At 38.1% G+C, this 21,161-nt stretch overlaps 1 protein-coding gene across 3 annotated transcripts in view; it reads right to left on the bottom strand.

Moving 5' to 3' along the window:
- Window positions 1-1,292: 1,292 nt before the first annotated feature.
- BAZ1A (bromodomain adjacent to zinc finger domain 1A) overlaps window positions 1,293-21,161 on the bottom strand; it is a 97,249-nt gene continuing 77,380 nt past the window's right edge. For 2 of the 3 annotated variants that reach the window (XM_061180776.1, XM_061180775.1), the window contains 6 exons: window positions 8,620-8,867; window positions 8,301-8,527; window positions 6,326-6,795; window positions 4,518-4,660; window positions 2,061-2,148; window positions 1,293-1,609 (listed from right to left, as the gene is read on the bottom strand). In XM_061180776.1, the coding sequence (XP_061036759.1) occupies window positions 1,413-1,609; window positions 2,061-2,148; window positions 4,518-4,660; window positions 6,326-6,795; window positions 8,301-8,527; window positions 8,620-8,867 (1,373 nt within the window). In that variant the 3' untranslated portion in view covers window positions 1,293-1,412. Of the gene's footprint in view, window positions 1,610-2,060; window positions 2,149-4,517; window positions 4,661-6,325; window positions 6,796-8,300; window positions 8,528-8,619; window positions 8,868-21,161 lie in introns of those variants that run through there. The other variant, XM_061180777.1, reaches the window with a different exon arrangement.

The following is a 21,161-nucleotide window of genomic DNA, read 5'->3' on the forward strand; positions in this document are numbered from 1 at the left end:
AGCACAGGCTCTAGGCACGCGGGCTTCAGTAGTTGTGGCACGAGGGCTCATAGTTGTGGCTCACGGGCTTAGTGGCTCGCGGGCTTAGTTGCTCCGCGGCATGTGGGATCTTCCCGGACCAGGGCTTGAACCCGTGTCCCCTGCATTGGCAGGCGGATCCTTAACCACTGTGCCACCAGGGAAGTCCCCAAATGAACCTCGTTAAATCCTCAGGATTTTAGATGAGAAAATAGAGGGATGGTTCTGTTTCCTGACTCCCTAAAAGCCCTACAGAGGATACCTGACTTCCTTCTGCATCCTAAAAAGGAACAGCTATTCCTCCAAAACTGAGGCCCCTATGTTTTCCATACCTAGGAAAGAGCATTTATTTTATTTTTAAAAAATTTTCAGGGTTGTGGGCGTATTCCAAACTTTCTTTTCTCTTTTTAATGAGAATCCCTGCCATAGAATGTTACTGTTACTGATGGGAGGTATCTTACTCCTCAAGGGTTTGGGCAGAAAAAGATGCAAATCACTGCTATAGAGACTCAGGTACAATAAAACAATGGTTCCTATGGTCTATTTATCACATGTAGAAGTCCAATTCTGATTTGTAAAATATTCCAGAAATTCAGAATATTTGAAAAAAAAAGTATCATTTTATTTGTACACTTAAGTTGTACATAGAAACTTATAATACAGTTCTGTAAAACTGAAAGAATTGCCAGGGAAAAGGGAGGGTGTTACCTTTTATTGACTGATCATTAAGGAAGTTAGAGAAATAAAACAAAAACACAATAAAATGTTTAAAAAATTAAAGAACATTTTCCAGGTACAAATTTTATAAATACAAAACAAATTCACAAATTACTTTGAATGCTAAATAAATATCTAGTTAATAAACTCAGACTCAATACCTCCAGCCAGCACTGGTACAGCACTTCAAGGAATAAAGTTGGATTCATTCATGTATAGTGTTGAAAGAATCTGCTCATTAAACAATTCTTAGATGTATACACTTTTTTCTAAACTGTGCTATCATGGAAGATTTATCTGTGTAGATAAATCTCCCTTAATACCACACTTCTAAAAAAAAGTCAATGACAAAATAAATCATAGGTGAAAAAATATTTTTTGAGATACTGGGACACATGAATGATCTCAAAATGCACAAAAATCTCTGTAAACCAGTACTGTAGCCAATACATCTATCAAATTTATTAGATACTGAACAAAACTGTAGCAAAGGAAATCTTTCCTACATTCTCCTGAGTGCTTAATATTAAAGTTGAGAATATAGTGCAGGCCACACTTCAATGTGGTCAATCAGTTGTTATTGCTTTATACATATATGTCTGCTTTAGAGCATGATTTAATGTTCCATTTTCATGAACAATTTGTTTTCTTCAAATATATCCTTTAGAAAGACAAAATCAGATTCGTGACTTTTTTGCAGCTGGTGGTGTGCTAACTTGATCCACACTCCCAGGTGTGATGTTGAGTCCAAGTTTTTGAGCCTGAATATGAAAAAATGCTTGCAGCCTAGTTCCAGCTTTTGCTTCACTTGTGTTACGAGGGTTGTACTCAAAGCAGTTCGAAAACATTAACTCAATATCATCGATAAACTCAGCTAGAATGAAAAAACCAAATGAGATTAGAATGAAAGAAAGTAAATTATAAATACAATCTTTGTATCATATCTGGAAATGTCATTAAGAAAACAGAAGTCCACATTTTTCTTTAGAAATTGAAGACTCTGAAACAAGGTGGCAGAACTGAAGCTTAAAATTGTTTATAAATACTTTAAAAAACTGTTTTATTGAAATTATACAATTATTTAATTAGATGTATTTTATATAACTGAAAAGAACATCTATTGAGATGAGATTCTATAAAATATCTTTAACTCATTCAATCCCCATCCACCTTTCATTTCCATATATGCATACATAAGCATTTTAGGGATTTCTTGGGATGCCATCTACACAATTACGTTAATATACATCATTTAAATAAAAAGAAAAACAGCCTTTACCTCCTTAAAGGAAAATAATTATCAGAGAAAAACATAAATTACTCACATGCTAGTTTATATTCACATTTGTTCACTTTTTCACGAATTATATTTAAGGCAATGGGCTTTTTGATGATGTCATAATAGTCTGGGACCTGTAAAATAATTCAAATATATCTCTCCTATAGAAAATTTATTGAAGATAAGTAGTCAAATACATGCAAGTTTTGCCCTTAAAAGCAACTGAATATTAACTTCTGAATACTATTATTCCATTAAAATTACATAATACATTTCAGTCATTGTAATGTTGTAAAAGCTTATTTGATACTATAAAAAACGTTAATGTATTGTGAAAAAACAGATTATGGGTTTGCTTGTGTGTTCTCTTCCTTTCTCTGTCTCTCTCTCTATATATAGATACATAAATGTATTTATAAAGAAATTTCTATAATGACCATGACTGAATTTGTAATAAAGAATAAAATACATGTAACAAAACTTAATTCAGCACAAAACTACTCAGGAAAAATAAGTTACAGTCCAACTGAGAGTTAATTTTTTTGCTGTTGTTAAATATTTATTTATTTATTTATTTTTGGCGGCGTTGAGTCTTAGTTGCAGCATGTGGGATCTTTTGTTGCGGCGCGTGTGCCTCTCTCTAGTTGCCCCACGTGGGCTTAGCTGCCCCGTGGCATGTGGGATCTTAGTTCCCCGTCCAGGGATGGAACCTGTGTCCCCTGTGTTGGAAGGTGGATTCTTTTTTTTTTTTTTTTTTTTAATATTTATTTATTTATTTATTTATTTATTTTTTGCTGTGTTGGGTCTTCGTTTCTGCGCAAGGGCTTTCTCTAGTTGCGGCGAGTGCGGGCCACTCTTCGTCGCGGTGCGCGTGCCTCTCACTGTCGCAGCCTCTCTTGTTGCGGAGCACAAGCTCCAGACGTGTAGGCTCAGTAGTTGTGGCTCACGAGCCTAGTTGCTCCGTGGCATGTGGGATCTTCCCAGACCAGGGCTCGAACCCGTGTCCCCTGCATTGGCAGGCAGACTCTCAACCACTGCGCCACCAGGGAAGCCCGGAAGGTGGATTCTTAACCACTGGACCACCAGGGAAGTCCCAGAGAGTTAATTTTTATAAGACGCTATTCAATGTTAATTAATCTTTCACATTCTGGTTCTAAAATTCTCAAAGTAGAATTCTGACGATGTCACTTTTTCATTCAGAAACCTTCACCTGATACTGACAAGTGAGGCCCTTTACAATCTAGTTGTGTCTGGGCCCCTCTAACACACCCTCTGCTCCATTCAAACCATCCATCATTCCCATATTCTCATTTCTAGGTCTTAACTTGTTGTCCCCTCTTCCTAAAATGTCCTCATTCCATTTCTCACTGTTGAAATTCCATCTTTCTTCAGTGACCAGATCAAATAGTTCTTCCATAAAAAAACTTTCTAATTCCTGCTATTCCTTCCTCCTGAAATGCTCAAATCAATTCCTTCTCTTCTCTACTTCTGAAAGACCATTAAACTTCTAGTATAACTAACACTGTCCTACCTCTGCTATGGCACATCACATTCTGCCATACCTATATATAAATAACAGCTCAAATCCCTTAGTTAGGTCAGGCTATCTCTGTTATTCAAGAGTACCCATCTTTTACATCAGTGTTTCTCAAAATGCTGTCCCTGGACCAGCACCATCAGCATCATCTGGGGACTTGTCAGTAATGCAAATGGTTGGGCATCATCCCAGACCTAGTGAAACAGACTGGGGTGGGGCCCAGTCAGCTGTGTTTTAACAAGCCCTCCATTGACTGTGGTGTATGCTAAAGTTTAAGAAACACTGTTTTACATAATAGAAATGCCAATAATGGTACTCAGTTGAATCAACTCTATTCATATTCATTACACAGAATAAAAAGTGAGGTTATTTCAACACACTGTCACCATTTATAAGAATCAGTCACAGGGGTTCCCTGGTGGTGCAGTGGTTAAGAATCCATCTGCCAATGCAGGGGACACGGGTTCAAGCCCTGGTCCGGGAAGATCCCATATGCCGTGGAGCAACTAAGCCCGTATACCACAACTACTGAGCCTGTGCTCTAGGGCCCACGAGCCACAACCACTGAGCCCGCGTGCCACAACTACTGAAGCCAGCGTGCCTAGAGCCCATGCTCCGCAATGAGAGAAGTCACTGCAATGAGAAGCCCGTGCACCACAACGAAGAGTGGCCCCCGCTCGACGTAACTAGAGAGAGCCCACGTGCAGCAACGAAGACCCAACACAGCCAAAGATAAATAAATAAATTAATTAATTAAAAAAAAAAAAGAATCAGTCACAGGACTAGAAGGGACTGAGGAGACTACGCTAGCTCCATTTTTTTCAATATAGGAACAAACGTTCCAAGATTTGTTTTGTTTTTTAAGTAGACAGTGACTAAACAAGTATTTTGACTACCTTAAAGTTGCCATGCAGACTAAATCAGATAATACACATGAATACATTTTATAAAGTCTAGTAGTATTACCTGGATTTTAGAAACGAGTTTCAAAAAAGGCCAGCTGTCATCATGCCGTACCAATTCCACAACAAGTTGTTCAAAAGCGGACAATTCATGAACTCCTCCCTGTCGACCTGAACTCCTTCGATTAAGTGTCATAGGAGATGATTCTGAATAAATAATTATGTTAACTTTAGGTGATGACAAAACAAGATATTTGATCACCATAAACTAATCAGGACATATAAATACAAACTAAATTCAAACAGAAAATCGACACTCTACACACTGAGATGTTAAACTGACTTACATTCTGAGAGACAGGTAAATCTGGACCAAGTATTCGTTATTTCCTTTCGATCTTAAAAATTTCCAATTGAAATAAACACTCATTGGGAACAGATTGTAAAAAGAGTGTAATACAAAAGGAAATTCTAGAACACAAAGTTTGTGGGTTGTTACTCCATTTTATTAAAAATATGTTTTTAACTACAGTAAAATGAAATCCTCTGGCATTTCCTGAAATACAACCTTAGGAAAATAACCTCTTCAGATTTAGAAACTTGGCCTCTTTATAAATTACCTTGCATAATAGAAAATATTTCTCAATGATGAAATAAAAGATTATTCTTATAAATCTAATTTTATATGGAGAATTTTCTTAAAGCAAAATGCTTTCTCATAAAATGTAAGGTATATAATGAGATCTAACGTGAATTAATTAGTAGAAAAGAGTAGTATAGTCCATATATAGATCTAGGTGTTTAAATTCTCTGCTTAAATGTTAATCCACACATTTCCCCCTTTATTTGTCCTTAGAACCAGGCTAGTAAGTTCACAAATCAATTAACAACAACAATATTTTTTTCAGCAGAGTTTTTTTTTTTTCTTTCTTAAAACAAAAATGCTTCAGGTGTACTATTTTCCAAATAGCTTGGAGTTCAGGATTGGGGAAGAGCAAAACACATAAGGGGATAGGAAAAGCTAAATTAGATCTCGGTGCAAAGTTACCTGATACTACCCCCACCCCGCTGCCAAACCTGACGACCTGGCGACTGCATTATGTTCCATTCTTCCACCAGTGAATTCCTTAATCCTGTCATGGGTTTGAATAATGCAATACAAACTATCTAAAATTCTTCAAAGAACAGTAGTACCATTTTTTATGTTTAACTTCATTTTTTGAAATATCAAAGTTTTACTACTACTGACATTAAAGAAAAAAGAGGATAGGATTAGAAATAAATGGGTAAAGAGATTATTACATGGATAAATATTACCAACAACTTACATAAATATATATAATATATAAACAATTTATATAATATATATATAAATATTAAAACAACAATTATCAGAATCAAAAAGACAGCTGGCGATCACTCCCTAACAATATTACTGTTCCCAACTCTCCCTGCCCCGAAATTCAGTATGTCAGGTGGGAACCTTATCAAATTACCTAATGTAGCTTGTCTAGGTGACGATAAGTACATGTGTTTTGAAGGAAGCAAAGGTGGAAGAGAATGAAACGTGTTATAATGTGGTATACTGAGGCTGTTCAAGTATTGGCCAAATCTCTCCATTAAACACAGAACACTGTTTGCAAATTTCTTGCAACTACCCTACTACACTAGTAGAAATACTAGTACTGTAGTTTACCTTTATTCCAAATACCTGCCCCTTCCTTGAACATTATGCTTCAGGTCAGGTTGCTCCCTAATAACTCTGTATAGTGGACAGCCTTTCAAAAATGATACAAAGTATCTCAACATTCAATCTTTCCAAATTACTCAATTTTCTTAGGTAAGAATAGCTTAAATTAGACTTCTTCATACCTGTAGATTGTCTTTTCCTGCCTCTTCTCTTGGATTCACTATCTTGGAGAGAAAGTTTTGAAGCAACATTTAGAGATCTCGACTGCTCACTTGACTTTGTGGCAATGACTCTGAAGTTAGGGAAGTTGGGACTATTTTCTGGTGTATTATTAGCACTTTTCCTGCCTCTGCGTTTTCTACGAGGACTAAGTAGTTCCACGAATACATCTGCTTGCAGTGGGCCATGACTCTGGCGAGTAGAACGACTGGCAATTCTTAAAGATTTAATTTCTGTAGGAGGAGCAGATTTTATCTTTCTTAGGCTTCTACCAGTAGCTTTAGAAGAAACAGTTGTTTTTGGTGTACTCTGCTGACTCCTTGAAGTATATCTTCCAGGATCTTGTCGTTGGCCACGACTTGAGAAAGAAGAGCTAAGTCTCCCTCTTGTTTTAATTGGTAATGTAACTTGTGTTCTTCTTCGTTTTGGTGGGCTATAAATAGTGTTAGGAAACAATTATTGTACAGAGCAATGATGAACATATGAATTACTTCTATCCCCCTTGTTCTACTACTCAGCCAATGAGTTCTACATACATAACTTTTGTGTTACTGAGACTTATCCTGTACTCAGTTCTTTAAACTTAGAATCAGCAAACTCTTCATGGAAATCTAAAATGTGCTTTCATATATTTCTTTGTAATGCAAAGACAATGTCTAATAATTTCTTGGTAACTCCAGGACATCATCATGAAAATCAAATCCTAGGTTGTGATAAACTGTAATAAAATCCTCAGGAGAACCGAAAAAATGGACTTAATCATGTTGAAAAACTTAAAATGCAAATCTTTTGTCTCCTTATGCTACAGGAAACTGTCACTTTTCATTACTATTGATACTGAGGTAACCTACACTTTTGGCCAATGGATCCCACAAAAGTAGGTCTTAAACCTACTGTTCCTCAACACTAAGCCAAGAATCTCTTTGCCATCTTTTGATTCTTACTGTAAGATACAAAACTAGATTCAACCCTTTAATTGCCTTTAAGTTGTAGACAAGGATGATACAACCCCATTAAGCCTCCTTATATCCATCTCCCCCCATACCTGAACTTCCAGTTTACTTAAAATATTTCCAAAAATTCTCCAAGTTCCTTATCATCTTTATGCTTAACACAATACTGTCATTACAAGCTACAGGGAAAATGGCTCCTGCTAGTTGGAGCTATTGAACAACTTGTTTAAAGTAGAGGGGGTGGCTCTCTCTACTCATCCTCCTCAGTCTTTGGCCTTTTTGTACTGTGTTGGTTCTAGGTTGCCCTTGCTTCACATTCATTTTCTTGATTCCACAAGAATGGAGTTCAAATGTTAAAAACAAGGGGAGGTCTTAGGGACAAATAAAGGGAGACGGCCCCAGTGCTGCCACGGCAGGAATAACCAAAGCCATTCATTAGGCCTGGGTGACACAGCTTGCTAAGCTGCAGAATACTTGGCTATACAGTAGTATAGAAGTTGTTTCTAGGTGCTGATGCGGTAGGAGTATAAAAATACAATGTGCTTCCTGGCATTTCTCTCTCTCTCTCTGTAGACTGCCAAGATCACCAATATTTGGGTATAACTCCTTGAGAAAAGCAAAAGAGGCATCGGGAGCTGCATTCATCTCTATCTCATGAATATCCTCTGGACTGCTTATTTGCTGCTTTCAGCAAAAAATTAAGTAATATCAACCTCGATGTGGCTCTGAATTGACATCCTAACCAAACTTAAACTTACACTTGATTTTATGATCTGGCTAAATTCACAAAGCGACTATACTCCCTTGGGAATAATTTCATATGTTTATAATACATAAAAAGCAAGGGGAACTTTATGACACTATATTGCACACTAGTTTTTTGTTTTTAAATTACGGGCCCCAACCATTCCATTTGCATTTGAAAAGTCAAGAGACTGTCTAGTTAAAGACTTGAACTCTCATTTTATTGCATGGTAGGACTTACCTGACATCTTCCTCTTCTTGAGAATCATCTTCATCTTGTTCTACCTCATACTCTTCCTCCTCACTTTGCCCCTCTTCATCATCATCATCAACTTCATCATCCTCACCTTCCATACTATCTTCCATCTCGTCATCACTTTCCAAGGATGGTCTCTGTCTAGAGGAGAGTCTTCTAGAACGTTGCTTTGGCCGACACTCTGGACAAAACCAATCTCCTTCAGGCACAGTCTGATAAATCACATAAATGATCATTAATCATCTGTCACTCAAAATCTCAGTGTCTCAATTCTAATCTGAGAAGCAGAAGAAGAAAAAAATACCTTGAGCTTTGGTCGAACACAGTAGGTATGATGACCCCGATCACAGCCATCACAAAGTACCATGTTTTCAGCATCACCCTTCTTTCGGCATATCTTGCAACGGGCGTTCAGTATAGACTTAGACCATATTACACTACGATCCAAGGTGGAGAGATGAAGAAAGACTTGGGATAGACTGGCAGAAGAAAGGAGAGACTCTCTCCAACGGTCCAGGACTGTTTTATAAGAACGCCCACTGTCACTAGCATCTTAAATGAAAAGGGAAAGTGATTAAACTTCCTAGGCAAACCCTAGATATCTCCTAGAACTATTTTCTTGGTAGTGTAAATAGGTTGGAATTCACAGTTCTTCTCTCCTAATACTTCACAAAAAGACCACGTTGATATTCAAAACAAAAACCTCGTGTTAAAGAAAATTTGCTGAGCCACATCTTATTTATGACATAAGGAATTACTTAAATCCATAAACCAAATGCTGGGGGATTTCAATAGTTAAAAGAGAAAAATAACTTAGGCAATGTGTTCTCAATCTAGTAATCTAGTTCTTTGTATCAAATCTTGACGTAATTTAGAAAGCTCGCTATATATGATTACAAGTCAGCTACTATTCATTTGAATCAAGAATGTTACTGCCTCATTTCAGATAAAAGATGGACTGCTCTCTAAGTATAAATCATATTTAAGGCTTCTTTTGGGGATAATGAAAATGTTCTGAAATTAGATAGTGGTGGATGGCTGTACAACTGTGACTATACTAAAAACCACTGAACTGTACAATTTAAAAGGGTGAATTTTATATATGCGAAATATATCTCAATCTAACTTATTAAAAATATTGATTATGTATAAATGCCAACGATACTGTCTTCTATACCTAAGAAAGTATTATTTTTAAAATAAGGTAAATTAAAAAAATGTTAATACCCCCTTAAAAAGAACTTTCAGCACCAATTTTTATACAGAAACATTTGAACCTATTAAGAGTCATTTAGGAGGTGTTCAAGATGGCGGAAGAGTAAGACGTGGAGATCACCTTCCTCCCCACAAATACATCAGAAATACATCTACATGTGGAACAACTCCTACAGAACACCTACTGAACGCTGGCAGAAGACCTCAGACCTTCCAAAAGGCAAGAAACTCCCCACGTACCTGGGTAGGGCAAAAGAAAAAAGAAAAAACAGAGACAAAAGAATAGGGACGGGACCTGCACCAGTGGGAGGGAGCTGTGAAGGAGGAAAGGTTTCCACACACTAGGAAGCCCCTTCGCCGGCGGAGACTGCAGGTGGCGGAGGGGGGAGCTTCGGAGCCACGGAGGAGAGCGCAGCCACAGGGGTGTGGAGGGCAAAGCGGAGAGATTCCCGCACAGAGGCTCGGCGCTGAGCAGCACTCACCAGCCCCAGAGGCTTGTCTGCTCACCCGCCGGGGCGGGCAGGGGCTGGGAGCTGAGGCTCGGGCTTTGGTCGGATCGCAGGGAGAGGACTGGGGTTGGTGGCGTGAACACAGCCTGAAGGGGGCTAGTGCGCCACAGCTAGCCGGGAGGGAGTCCGGGAAAAAGTCTGGCGCTGCTGAAGAGGCAAGAGACTTTTTCTTGCCTCTTTGTTTCCTGGTGCGCAAGGAGAGGGGATTAAGAGCACCGCTTAACGGAGCTCCAGGGACAGGCGCAAGGGGCCGCTATCAGCGCGGACCCCAGAGACGGGCATGAGACGCTAAGGCAGCTGCTGCAGCCACCAAGAAGCCTGTGTGCAAGCACACGTCACTATCCACACCTCCCCTCCCGGGAGCCTATGCAGCCCGCCACTGCTAGGGTCCCGTGATCCAGGGACAACTTCCCCAGGAGAACGCACGGCGCGCCTCAGGCTGTTGCAATGTCATGCCGGCCTCTGCCGCCGAAGGCTCGCCCCGCATTCCGTACCCCTCCCTCCCCCTGGCCTGAGTGAGCCAGAGCCCCCGAATCAGCTGCTACTTTAACCCCGTCCTGTCTGAGCGAAGAAAAGACGCCCTCAGGCGACCTACACGCAGAGGCGGAGCCAAATCCAAAACTGAACCACAGGAGCTTTGCGAACAAAGAAGAGAAAGGGAAATCTCTCCCAGCAGCTTCAGGAGCAGCCGATTAAATCTCCAGAGTCAACTTGATGTACCCTGCATCTGCGGAATACCTGATTAGACAATGAATCATGCCAAATTGAGGAGGTGGACTTTGGGAGCAACGATATATATATATTTTTCCTTGTTCTCTTTTTGTGAGTGTGTATGTGTATGCTTCTATGCTTCGTTGCGTGATTTTGTCTGTACAGCTTTGCTTTTACCATTTGTCCTAGGGTTCTGTCTGTCCATTTTTTTTTTTTTTTTAAGTATAGATTTTAGCACTGTTATCTTGGTGGATTTGTTTTTTGGTTTGGTTGCTCTCTTCTTTCTTTTCTTAATTACTTTTTTTTTTCATTTTTAACAATTATTTTTTATTTTAATAACTATTTTATTTTACTTTTTTCTTCCTTTCTTTCTTTTCTTTCTCCCTTTTCTTCTGAGCCATGTGGCTGACAGGGTCTTGGTGCTACGGCCAGGAGTCAGGCCTGTGCCTCTGAGGTGGGAGAGCTGACTTCAGGACATTGGTCTACCAGAGACCTCCCGGCTCCACGTAATATCAAACGACGAAAGCTCTCCCAGAGATCTCCATCTTAACGCTAAGACCCAGCTCCACTCAATGACCAGCAAGCTCCAGTGCTGGACACCCTATGCCAAACAACTAGCAAGACAGGAACACAACCCCACCCATTAGCAGAGAGGCTGCCTAAAATCACAATAAGGTCACAGACACCCCAAAACACACCACTGGACGTGGTCCTGCCCACCAGAAAGACAAGATCCAGCCTCATTCACCAGAACACAGGCACTAGTCCCCTCCACCAGGAAGCCTACACAACCCACTGAACCAACCTTACCGACTGGGGGCAGACACCAAAAACAATGGGAACTACGAACCTGCAGCCTGTGAAAAGGAGACCCCAAACACAGTAAGTTAAGCAAAATGAGAAGACAGAGAAACACACAGCAGATGAAGAAGCAAGGTAAAAACTCACCAGACCAAACAAATGAAGAGGAAATAGGCAGTCTACCTGAAAAAAAAATTCAGAGTAATGATAGTAAAGATGATCCAAAATCCTGGAAATAGAATGGAGAAAATACAACGTTAACAACGACCTAGAAGAATTAAAGAGCAAACAATGATGAACAATGCAATAAATGAAATTTAAAATTCTGTAGAAGGAATCAACAGCAGAATAACTGAGGCAGAAGAATGGATAAGTGACCTGGAAAATAAAATAGTGGAAATAACTAGTGCAGAGCAGAATAAAGAAAAAAGAACGAAAAGAATTGAGGACAGTCTCAGAGACCTCTGGGACAACATTAAACACACCAACATTCGAATTATAGGGGTCCCAGAAGAAGAAGAGAAAAAGAAAGGGACTGAGAAAATATTTGAAGAGATTATAACTTGAAAACTTCCCTAATATGGGAAAGGAAATAGTCAATCAAGTCCAGGAAGCACAGAGAGTCCCATACAGGATAAATCCAAGGAGAAACACTCCAAGACACATATTAATCCAACTATCAAAAATTGAATACAAAGAAAAAATATTAAAAGCAGCAAGGGAAAAACAACAAATAACATACAAGGGAATTCCCATAAGGTTAACAGCTGATCTTACAGCAGAAACTCTGCAAGCCAGAAGGGAGTGGCAGGGCATATTTAAAGTGATGAAAGGGAACAACGTACAACCAAGATTACTCTACCCAGTAAGGATCTCATTCAGATTCGACAGAGAAATTAAAACCTTTACAGACAAGCAAAAGCTAAGAGAATTCATCACTACCAAACCAGCTTTACAACAAATGCTAAAGGAACGTCTCTAGGCAGGAAACACAAGAGAAGGAAAAGACCTACAATAAAAAACCCAAAACAATTAAGAAAATGGTAATAGGCACATACATATCGATAATTACCTTAAATGTAAATGCATTAAATGCTCCAACCAAAAGACACAGACTGGCTGAATGGATACAAAAACAAGACCCACATATATGCTGTCTACAAGAGACCCACTTCAGACCTAGGGACACATACAGACTGCAAGTGAGGGGATGGAAAAAGATATTCCATGCAAATGGAAATCAAAAGAAAGCTGGAGTAGCAATTCTCAAATCAGACAAAATAGACTTTAAAATAAAGACTATTACAAGAGACAAAGAAGGACACTACATAATGATCAAGGGATCAATCCAAGAAGCAGATATAACAATTGTAAATATTTATGCACCCAACATAGGAGAACCTCAATACATAAGGCAAATGCTAACAGCCATAAAAAGGGGAAATCAACAGTAACACAATCATAGTAGGGGACTTTAACACCCCACTTTCACCAATGGACAGATCATCCAAAATGAAAATAAATAAGGAAACACAAGCTTTAAATGACACATTAAACAAGACGGACTTAATTGATATTTATAGGACATTGCATCCAAAAACAACAGAATACACTTTCTTCTCAAGTGCTCATGGAACATTCTCCAGGATAGATCATATCTTGGATCACAAATCAAGCCTTGGTAAATTTAAGAAAATTGAAATTGTTATCAAGTATGTTTTCTGACCACAATGCTATAAGACTAGATATCAATTACAGGAAAATATCTGTAAAAAATACAAACACATGGAGGCTAAACAATACACTACTAAATAACCAAGAGATCACTGAAGAAATCAAAGAGGAAATCAAAAAATACCTAGAAACAAATGACAATGAAAACACGACGGCCCAAAACCTATGGGATGCAGCAAAAGCAGTTCTAAGAGGGAAGTTTACATCAATACAAGCCTACCTCAAGAAACAAGAAACATATCAAATAAACAACCTAACCTTACACCTAAAGCAATTAGAGAAAGAAGAAGAAAAAACCCCCAAAGTTAGCAGAAGGAAAGAAATCATAAAGATCAGAAATAAATGAAAAAGAAATGAAGGAAACGAGAGCAAAGATCAATAAAACTAAATGCTGGGTCTTTGAGAAGATAAACAAAATTGATAGAACACTAGCCAGACTCATCAAGAAAAAAAGGGAGAAGACTCAAATCAACAGAATTAGAAATGAAAAAGGAGAAGTATCAACTGACACTGCGGAAATACAAAGGATCATGAGGGATTACTACAAGCAACTATATGCCAATAAAATGGACAACCTGGAAGAAATGGACAAATTCTTTGAAAAACACAACCTTCTGAGACTGAACCAGGAAGAAATAAAAATATAAACAGACCAATCACAAGCACTGAAACTGAGACTGTGATTAAAAATCTTCCAACAAACAGAAGCCCAGGACCAGATGGCTTCACAGGCGAATTCTATCAAACCTTTAGAGAAGAGCTAACACCTATCCTTCTCAAACTCTTACAAAGTATAGCAGAGGGAGGAACCCTCCCAAACTCATTCTACGAGGCCACCATCACCCTGATACCAAAACCAGACAAAGATGTCACAAAGAAAGGAAACTACAGGCCAATATCACTGATGAACATACATGCAAAAATCCTCAACAAAATACTAACAAACAGAATCCAACAGCACATTAAAAGGATCATACACCGTGACCAAGTGGGGTTTATCCCAGGAATGCAAGGATTCTTCAATATATGCAAAACAATCAATATGATACACCATATTAACAAATTGAAGGAGAAAAACCATATGATCATCTCAATAGATGCAGAGAAAGCTTTTGACAAAATTCACCACCCATTTATGATAAAAACTCTCCAGAAAGTAAGCATAGAGGAAAGTTACCTCAACATATAAAGGCCATATATAACAAACCCACAGCCAACATTGTTCTCAATGGTGAAAAACCGAAACCATTTCCACTAAGATCAGGAACAAGACAAGGTCGCCCACTCTCACCACTATTATTCAACACAGTTTTGGAAGTTTTAGCCACAGCAATCAGAGAAGAAAAAGAAATAAAAGGAATCCAAATTGGAAAAGAAGAAGTAAAATGGTCACTGTTTGCAGATGACATGATACTATACATAGAGAATCCTAAAGATGCTACCAGAAAACTACTAGAGCTAATCAATGCAGTTGGTAAAGTAGCAGGATACAAAATTAATACACAGAAATCTCTTGCATTCCTATACACTAATGATGAAAAATCTGAAAGAGAAATTAAGGAAACACTCCCATTTACCACTTCAACAAAAAGAATAAAAAACCTAGGAATAAACCTACCTAAGGAGGAGAAAGACTTGTACTCAGAAAACTATAAGACACTGATGAAAGAAATTAAAGATGATACAAACAGATGGAGAGATATACCATGTTCTTGGATTGGAAGAATCAACATTGTGAAAATGACTATTCTACCAAAAGCAATCTACAGATTCAATGCAGTCCCTATCAAACTACCAATCGCATTTGTCACAGAACTAGAACAAAAATTTTCACAATTTGTATGGAAACACAAAAGACCCCGAATAGCCAAAGCAATCTTGAGAAAGAAAAACGGAGCTGGAGGAATCAGGCTCCCAGACTTCAGACTATACTACAAAGCTATAGTAATCAAGACAGTATAGTACTGGCACAAAAACAGAAATATAGATCAATGGAACAGGATAGAAAGCCCAGAGAGAAACCCATGCACATATGGTCACCTTATTTTTGATAAAGGAAGCCAGGATATACAATGGAGAGAAGACAGCCTCTTCAATAAGTGGTGCTGGGAAAACTGGACAGGTACATGTAAAACAATGAAATTAGAACACTCTGTAACACCATACACAAACGTAAACTCAAAATGGATTAAAGACCTAAATGTAAGGCCAGCCACTATAAAACTCTTAGAGGAAAACATAGGCAGAACACGCTATGACATAAATCACAGCAAGATCCTTTTTGACCCACCTCCTAGAGAAATGGAAATAAAAACAAAAATAAACAAATGGGACCTAATGAAACTTAAAAGCTTTTGCACAGCAAAGGAAACCATAAACAAGATGAAAAGACAACCCTCAGAATGGGAGAAAATATTTTCTAATGAAGCAACTGACAAAGGATTAATCTCCAAAATTTACAAGCAGCTCATGCAGCTCAATATCAAAAAAACAAACAACCCAATCCAAAAATGGGCAGAAGACCTAAACAGACATTTCTCCAAAGAAGATGTACAGATTGCCAACAAACACATGAAAGAATGCTCAACATCATTAATCATTAGAGAAATGCAAATCAAAACCACAGTGAGGTATCACCTCACACCAGTCAGAATGGCCATCATCAAAAAATCTACAAACAATAAATGCTGGAGAGGGTGTGGAGAAAAGGGAACCCTCTTACACTGTTGGTGGGAATGTAAATTGATACAGCCACTATGGAGAACAGTATGGAGGTTCCTTAAAAAACTAAAAATTGAACTACCATATTACCCAGCAATCCTACTACTGGGCATATACCCTGAGAAAACCATAATTCAAAGAGTCATGTACCACAATGCTCATTGCAGCTGTATTTACAATAGCCAGGACATGGAAGCAACCTAAGTGTCCACTGACAGATGAATGGATAAGGACAATGTGGCATGTATAGGCAATGGAATATTACTCAGCCATAAAAAGAAACGAAATTGAGTTATTTGTAGTGAGGTGGATGGACCTAGAGTCTGTCATACAGAGTGAAGTAAGTCAGAAAGAGAAAAACAAACACCGTATGCTAACACATATATATGGAATCTAAGGGAAGAAAAAAAAAGGTCATGAAGAACCTAGTGGCAAGACGGGAATAAAGACACAGACCTACTAGAGAATGGACTTTAGGATATGGGGAGGGGGAAGGGTAAGCTGGGACGAAGTGAGAGAGTGGCATGGACTTATATATACTACCAAATGTAAAATAGGTAGCTAGCGGGAAGCAGCCGCATAGCACAGGGAGATCAGCTTGGTGCTTTGTGACCACCTAGAGGGGTGGAATAGGGAGGGTGGAAGGGAGACACAAGAGGGAGGAGATATGGGGATATAAGTATATGTATAGCTGATTCACTTTGCTATAAAGCAGAAACTAACACACCATTGTAAAGCAATTATACTCCAATAATGATGTTAACAAAAATAAAATAAAAACCACCACCAAAAAAAAAAAAAATGAGTCATTTAATTGGATGCCATTAATCTAGGCCGTCTATCATTGTACATTGGCTTGTGATATCCACCTTCGATTGATCTTCAATACTGCAACTACCTTAGTTTTCCCAAGACATTACACTTAATTATACAGGGCCTACCACATCATGTCAAAATTCTGCAAGATATATGACTCCACACACAGTTTGGTCCTATCACACCATATTTTCTACTATTATCCTCAAATAAAACCTCATGTGCCGTGTCATAATAATTAAGAGAATGTAGGCTATGGAGTCAGTCTGTCTTGAGGTTGAGTACTAGCTCCCCTATGTGAGCCTGGGCAAGTTGCTCAACCCCTCTGTGCCTCAGGTGCCTCAGCAGTAGTATGTGGTTAGTTTATGCCTCTGAGGGCTGTTGGGAAGATTAAATGAGATAATACATATAAGACATGTAAACTGTCTGTCATGGAGTAAATGCTATTGTTGTTATCATTACTCCTCCATCATACTGTTCCTCCAATATGCAGTACTTTAGAAGATATGAAACAAATCTATTCTATGGCCCCTGACTTTAAGAAAATTTTAATATAGCTGGGAGGGTGAAGATATACACAATGAGTTGAAGTCATAAAGCAACAGACCTGCCAAACACTAGTGGATCTCGAACTTCTGTCTGAATGTTGGGCAGGGAGGGAGAGACAGGACATGAAACCCAGGGCCCACTCAATGTGGTGAGTCCTCTCTTAAAAGTTAGGACCCCCAAAGGCTACACCTGAAAGCATCAGGGTGGACACAGCTGCTACAAAGAAAGAGGTAGCAAGTAAATCTGCTCATCTGGACCTTGGTGTTGGGTGGAAAGGGGAAATAAGTCTACTACTATGTAACTACAAGCAAAGCCTTGAACAGGTTTAAAACCTGAAAAAACACAAACTAAGATTTTAAAGTGGTCCAGGATTCATAGTGACCTCAGGTAAATGGCAGAAACAAGGGCAAATCTTTGCAAATGCTCTCTGAAGAAATTTCCATAGACTAAGTTCTGAGGAATGAGAGTTAATAGTCAAAACCCACAAGGCACATGTGGAAACATTTTAAGCAAGAGCCTGCAGAATCTGACCCATAAAGACAAGAGACGCAGAATTAGACACAATACAAAATAACTATGTTTGGGACGTCCCTGGTGGTCCAGTGGTAAACAATCCGCCTTCCAATGTAGGGGACTCGGGTACGATCCCTGGTCGGGGAACTAAGATCCCACATGCAACTAAGCCCATGCGCCTCAACAAGAGAGAATCCGCACGCCACAACTAGAGGGAAGCCTGAGCGACACAATGAAAGACCCTGCACGCCTCAACAAAGATCCTGCGTGCCACAGCTAAGACCTGACGCAGCCAAAACAAACAAACAAACAAAAAACCCCCACAAACTTGTAAAGAAAAACAACTATGTTTAATATATCTTAAGAAATAAACATTTGAAAGTATGAGTAAATGACCAAGCTGTTTGAAAAAGCATCTGGACCTCTAAAGATAATTGAGATTTATAACTCAACGAGAGAGGGAAAAAAAATGGATGGGTCAAATGACTCTTTAGACAAAGCTAAAGAGAAATATCAGCAAACAGGGATATAAATGCAATAATACAGTCCACTTGATTTATTTCCACCCTCTCGTTTTGAGCTTTCTATTTATCTTAATTTTCTAATATAAGTCTTCATGAAAAGTTCTGGCCTGAGTGGGACCTCCAAGGAAGAAGGCAACAAGAATCGCTAGTTCAAAGATCTTGAAGAAATCTTTCTGTATAAATCAGAGAGCATTCTTATTGGTAATGGCAAGAAATAAGGTTGCAGAGGCCAATGTGGAACAATGGAAGAAAAATTATGAAGAACTTTTGGAACCTAGAAAGTCAGTTTGAATGGTTCTTAACTCAAAGGCTGGTGAAACACTATGGGTTTTGATCAAAAAGGTGCTTTAAGAAAATTAAACCAGTGGTAGTTCAAGGACCAATTTTTATCCCACCTACTCCTATCCATTTTAAATATTCTAAATATAAGATATAAATGGATGTCCACATTTTTCTATTTTCATATAAGTACTTAAATAAGGATAAAAAACAGTACATAAAATTGATTCCATTTTTCTGTTAATTGTTTTTTCATATTAAACCTTGCTTCTCCAGATTATACAGCTCTCAAGGGCAGAAATGTCTTGTTTTATTTTCCATTATGCTAGCACAGATAAATTCCTCAAGATATTGCTAATTAAAAGTATTTTACTAGGGACTTCCCTGGTGACACAGTGGTTCACAATCCGCCTGCCAATGCAGGGGACACTGGTTTGATCCCTGGTCTGGGAAGATCCCACATGCCGCGGAGCAACTAAGCCCGTGCACCACAACCACTGAGCCCGTGCTCTAGAGCCTGTGAGCCACAACTCCTGAAGCCCGCGCACCTAGAGCCCGTGCTCCGCAACAAGAGAAGCCACTGCAATGAGAAACCTGCGCACTGCAACGAAGAGTAGCCCCCGCTCGCCGCAACTACAGAAAGCCCGCGTGCGGCAATGAAGACCCAATGCAGCCATAAATAAATAAATAAATAAATTTATAAAAATATTTTACTAATATAAAGTAATGGTAGATTCATATGATCAAATATCACACTGGGAGATTTTATACTGTTAACTGCCACTATACATTAATCCATGTCACCATGCCATGTAAGCTTCTCTAGGAGATAAAACAATAACATCTCCTACTCCATAATTCTCCCTATGCTAGTAAAGGAAAAAAAAATGCTGTGAATAAATACTATATGTAGAATAAGTAAATATACATTCCATAGATGTTAATTCTTTTAACTAATAACTAAGTATACTAAGGTTCAACGATGTCAATTTTTTATATACCAGCTTAAAAGAGTTTGATTAGCTGAGGTATGAAATGTAGAAAGAAAAATGTTAGGAAGATGATATTTACCCCCACCGCCATTCTCTTCCAAAAAACCAAATCCAAGGTTTTTCCTTCAAAAGCTAAATATGTAAACCAGTATTCAGCAGTAAAGAAAGTAAAATCATAGTTCTTTAAAAATACAGAATTCTTTAAAAAGTTAAAAATTTACCATCTGTCACACTAGATTGATCTTCCTCTCTCTTTTTCTTGTCTTTTTTTTTCTATCTCTCTTTTGATCTTTATTAATTTCTGTGTTACCTAATTTCAAATTGATAAAGTTAGTTTGACAATTTTTTTCCCCATAGCTTAAGGGTTTAACCATACGGATGACTTTATAAATGATTAAATTATCAACTTAAACAATTCTCACATGTTACCTAAAATCATTAATTGAAATATGATTATGTTCCCCAAGTTAAAAAAGCCTAGTTTTATCAATGCGATTGATCACTAGCGTAAGAGGGACATACTAGAGAAGGTCGAACATAAGTAGAAATTTTATTTCTTACTTGCTTCCTCAAGAAACAAATAATTTCTGAAGCTAAGCTGGGAAAATTCCTACTATAGTTAATTTGCTGAAATGTTGAAAAATTATCGGGAGAATGGAGGATTTTAATAAATATTCTATCTCAAACATTCATGAAGTGGAGCCCCCTTTTCTCTTCCGGATTAAGGATATTCTTGATTACCTTGCTCCAAATATTTAGACTATCTTAAAACTCTAGAGGTACCTCCATTTTCTGTGTTCTCATTCAAAACAGACCGTTCAAAGGCTTAAACAAAGAGTTACAGACACCAGTTCTTCTATTAACTTTGAGGCAGCAATGGTAGATGGTAACATCCATATTACAAATGATCAACATCTGACTCTGACCAACATTTACAAAGTAAGTAAGGTAAGTTGAACTTGTCTTATTTCATTTATTTTTTTAAGATTCCCCAATTAAAATTGTTTCTATGTCTCAGGATGAAATGAATGTTCTAATGCTGCTGTATACAAACAAGCATAAGGAACACTATAGTTCTCTGCTCTTACATAACCTAGGAGATGTAAGTTGCAACATCTCTCAGTGTTAACTTTTTCCCTTTGTGTAAATATTTAATAAAACGTACTGAAGAAAATACAAACACACTAAATAATTAATTTGATCCCCCCCCAAACTTATAAATAACTTTAATTTATGGCAATTTCAGAAGTGGAAAAATCAGCAGAATTGCATTTTATCCCTCACCCCTTTAGGAATCACAGAATTAATGAGTAGTAATAACATCTTACATTTATAAGAGCTCTATGACTTACAAATAACTTCTAATTGAAATAACTGTAAATTCACATGTGTTTGTAAGAAACAATACAGAGATCCCTTGTACACGTAATTTGATTTGAACACAGAAAATATTAAGAAATACTGAAGACAAAATAGCAGTGA

The sequence above is a fragment of the Eubalaena glacialis genome, chromosome 2 (assembly GCF_028564815.1).
Source record: "Eubalaena glacialis isolate mEubGla1 chromosome 2, mEubGla1.1.hap2.+ XY, whole genome shotgun sequence".
NCBI lineage: Eukaryota > Metazoa > Chordata > Mammalia > Artiodactyla > Balaenidae > Eubalaena > Eubalaena glacialis.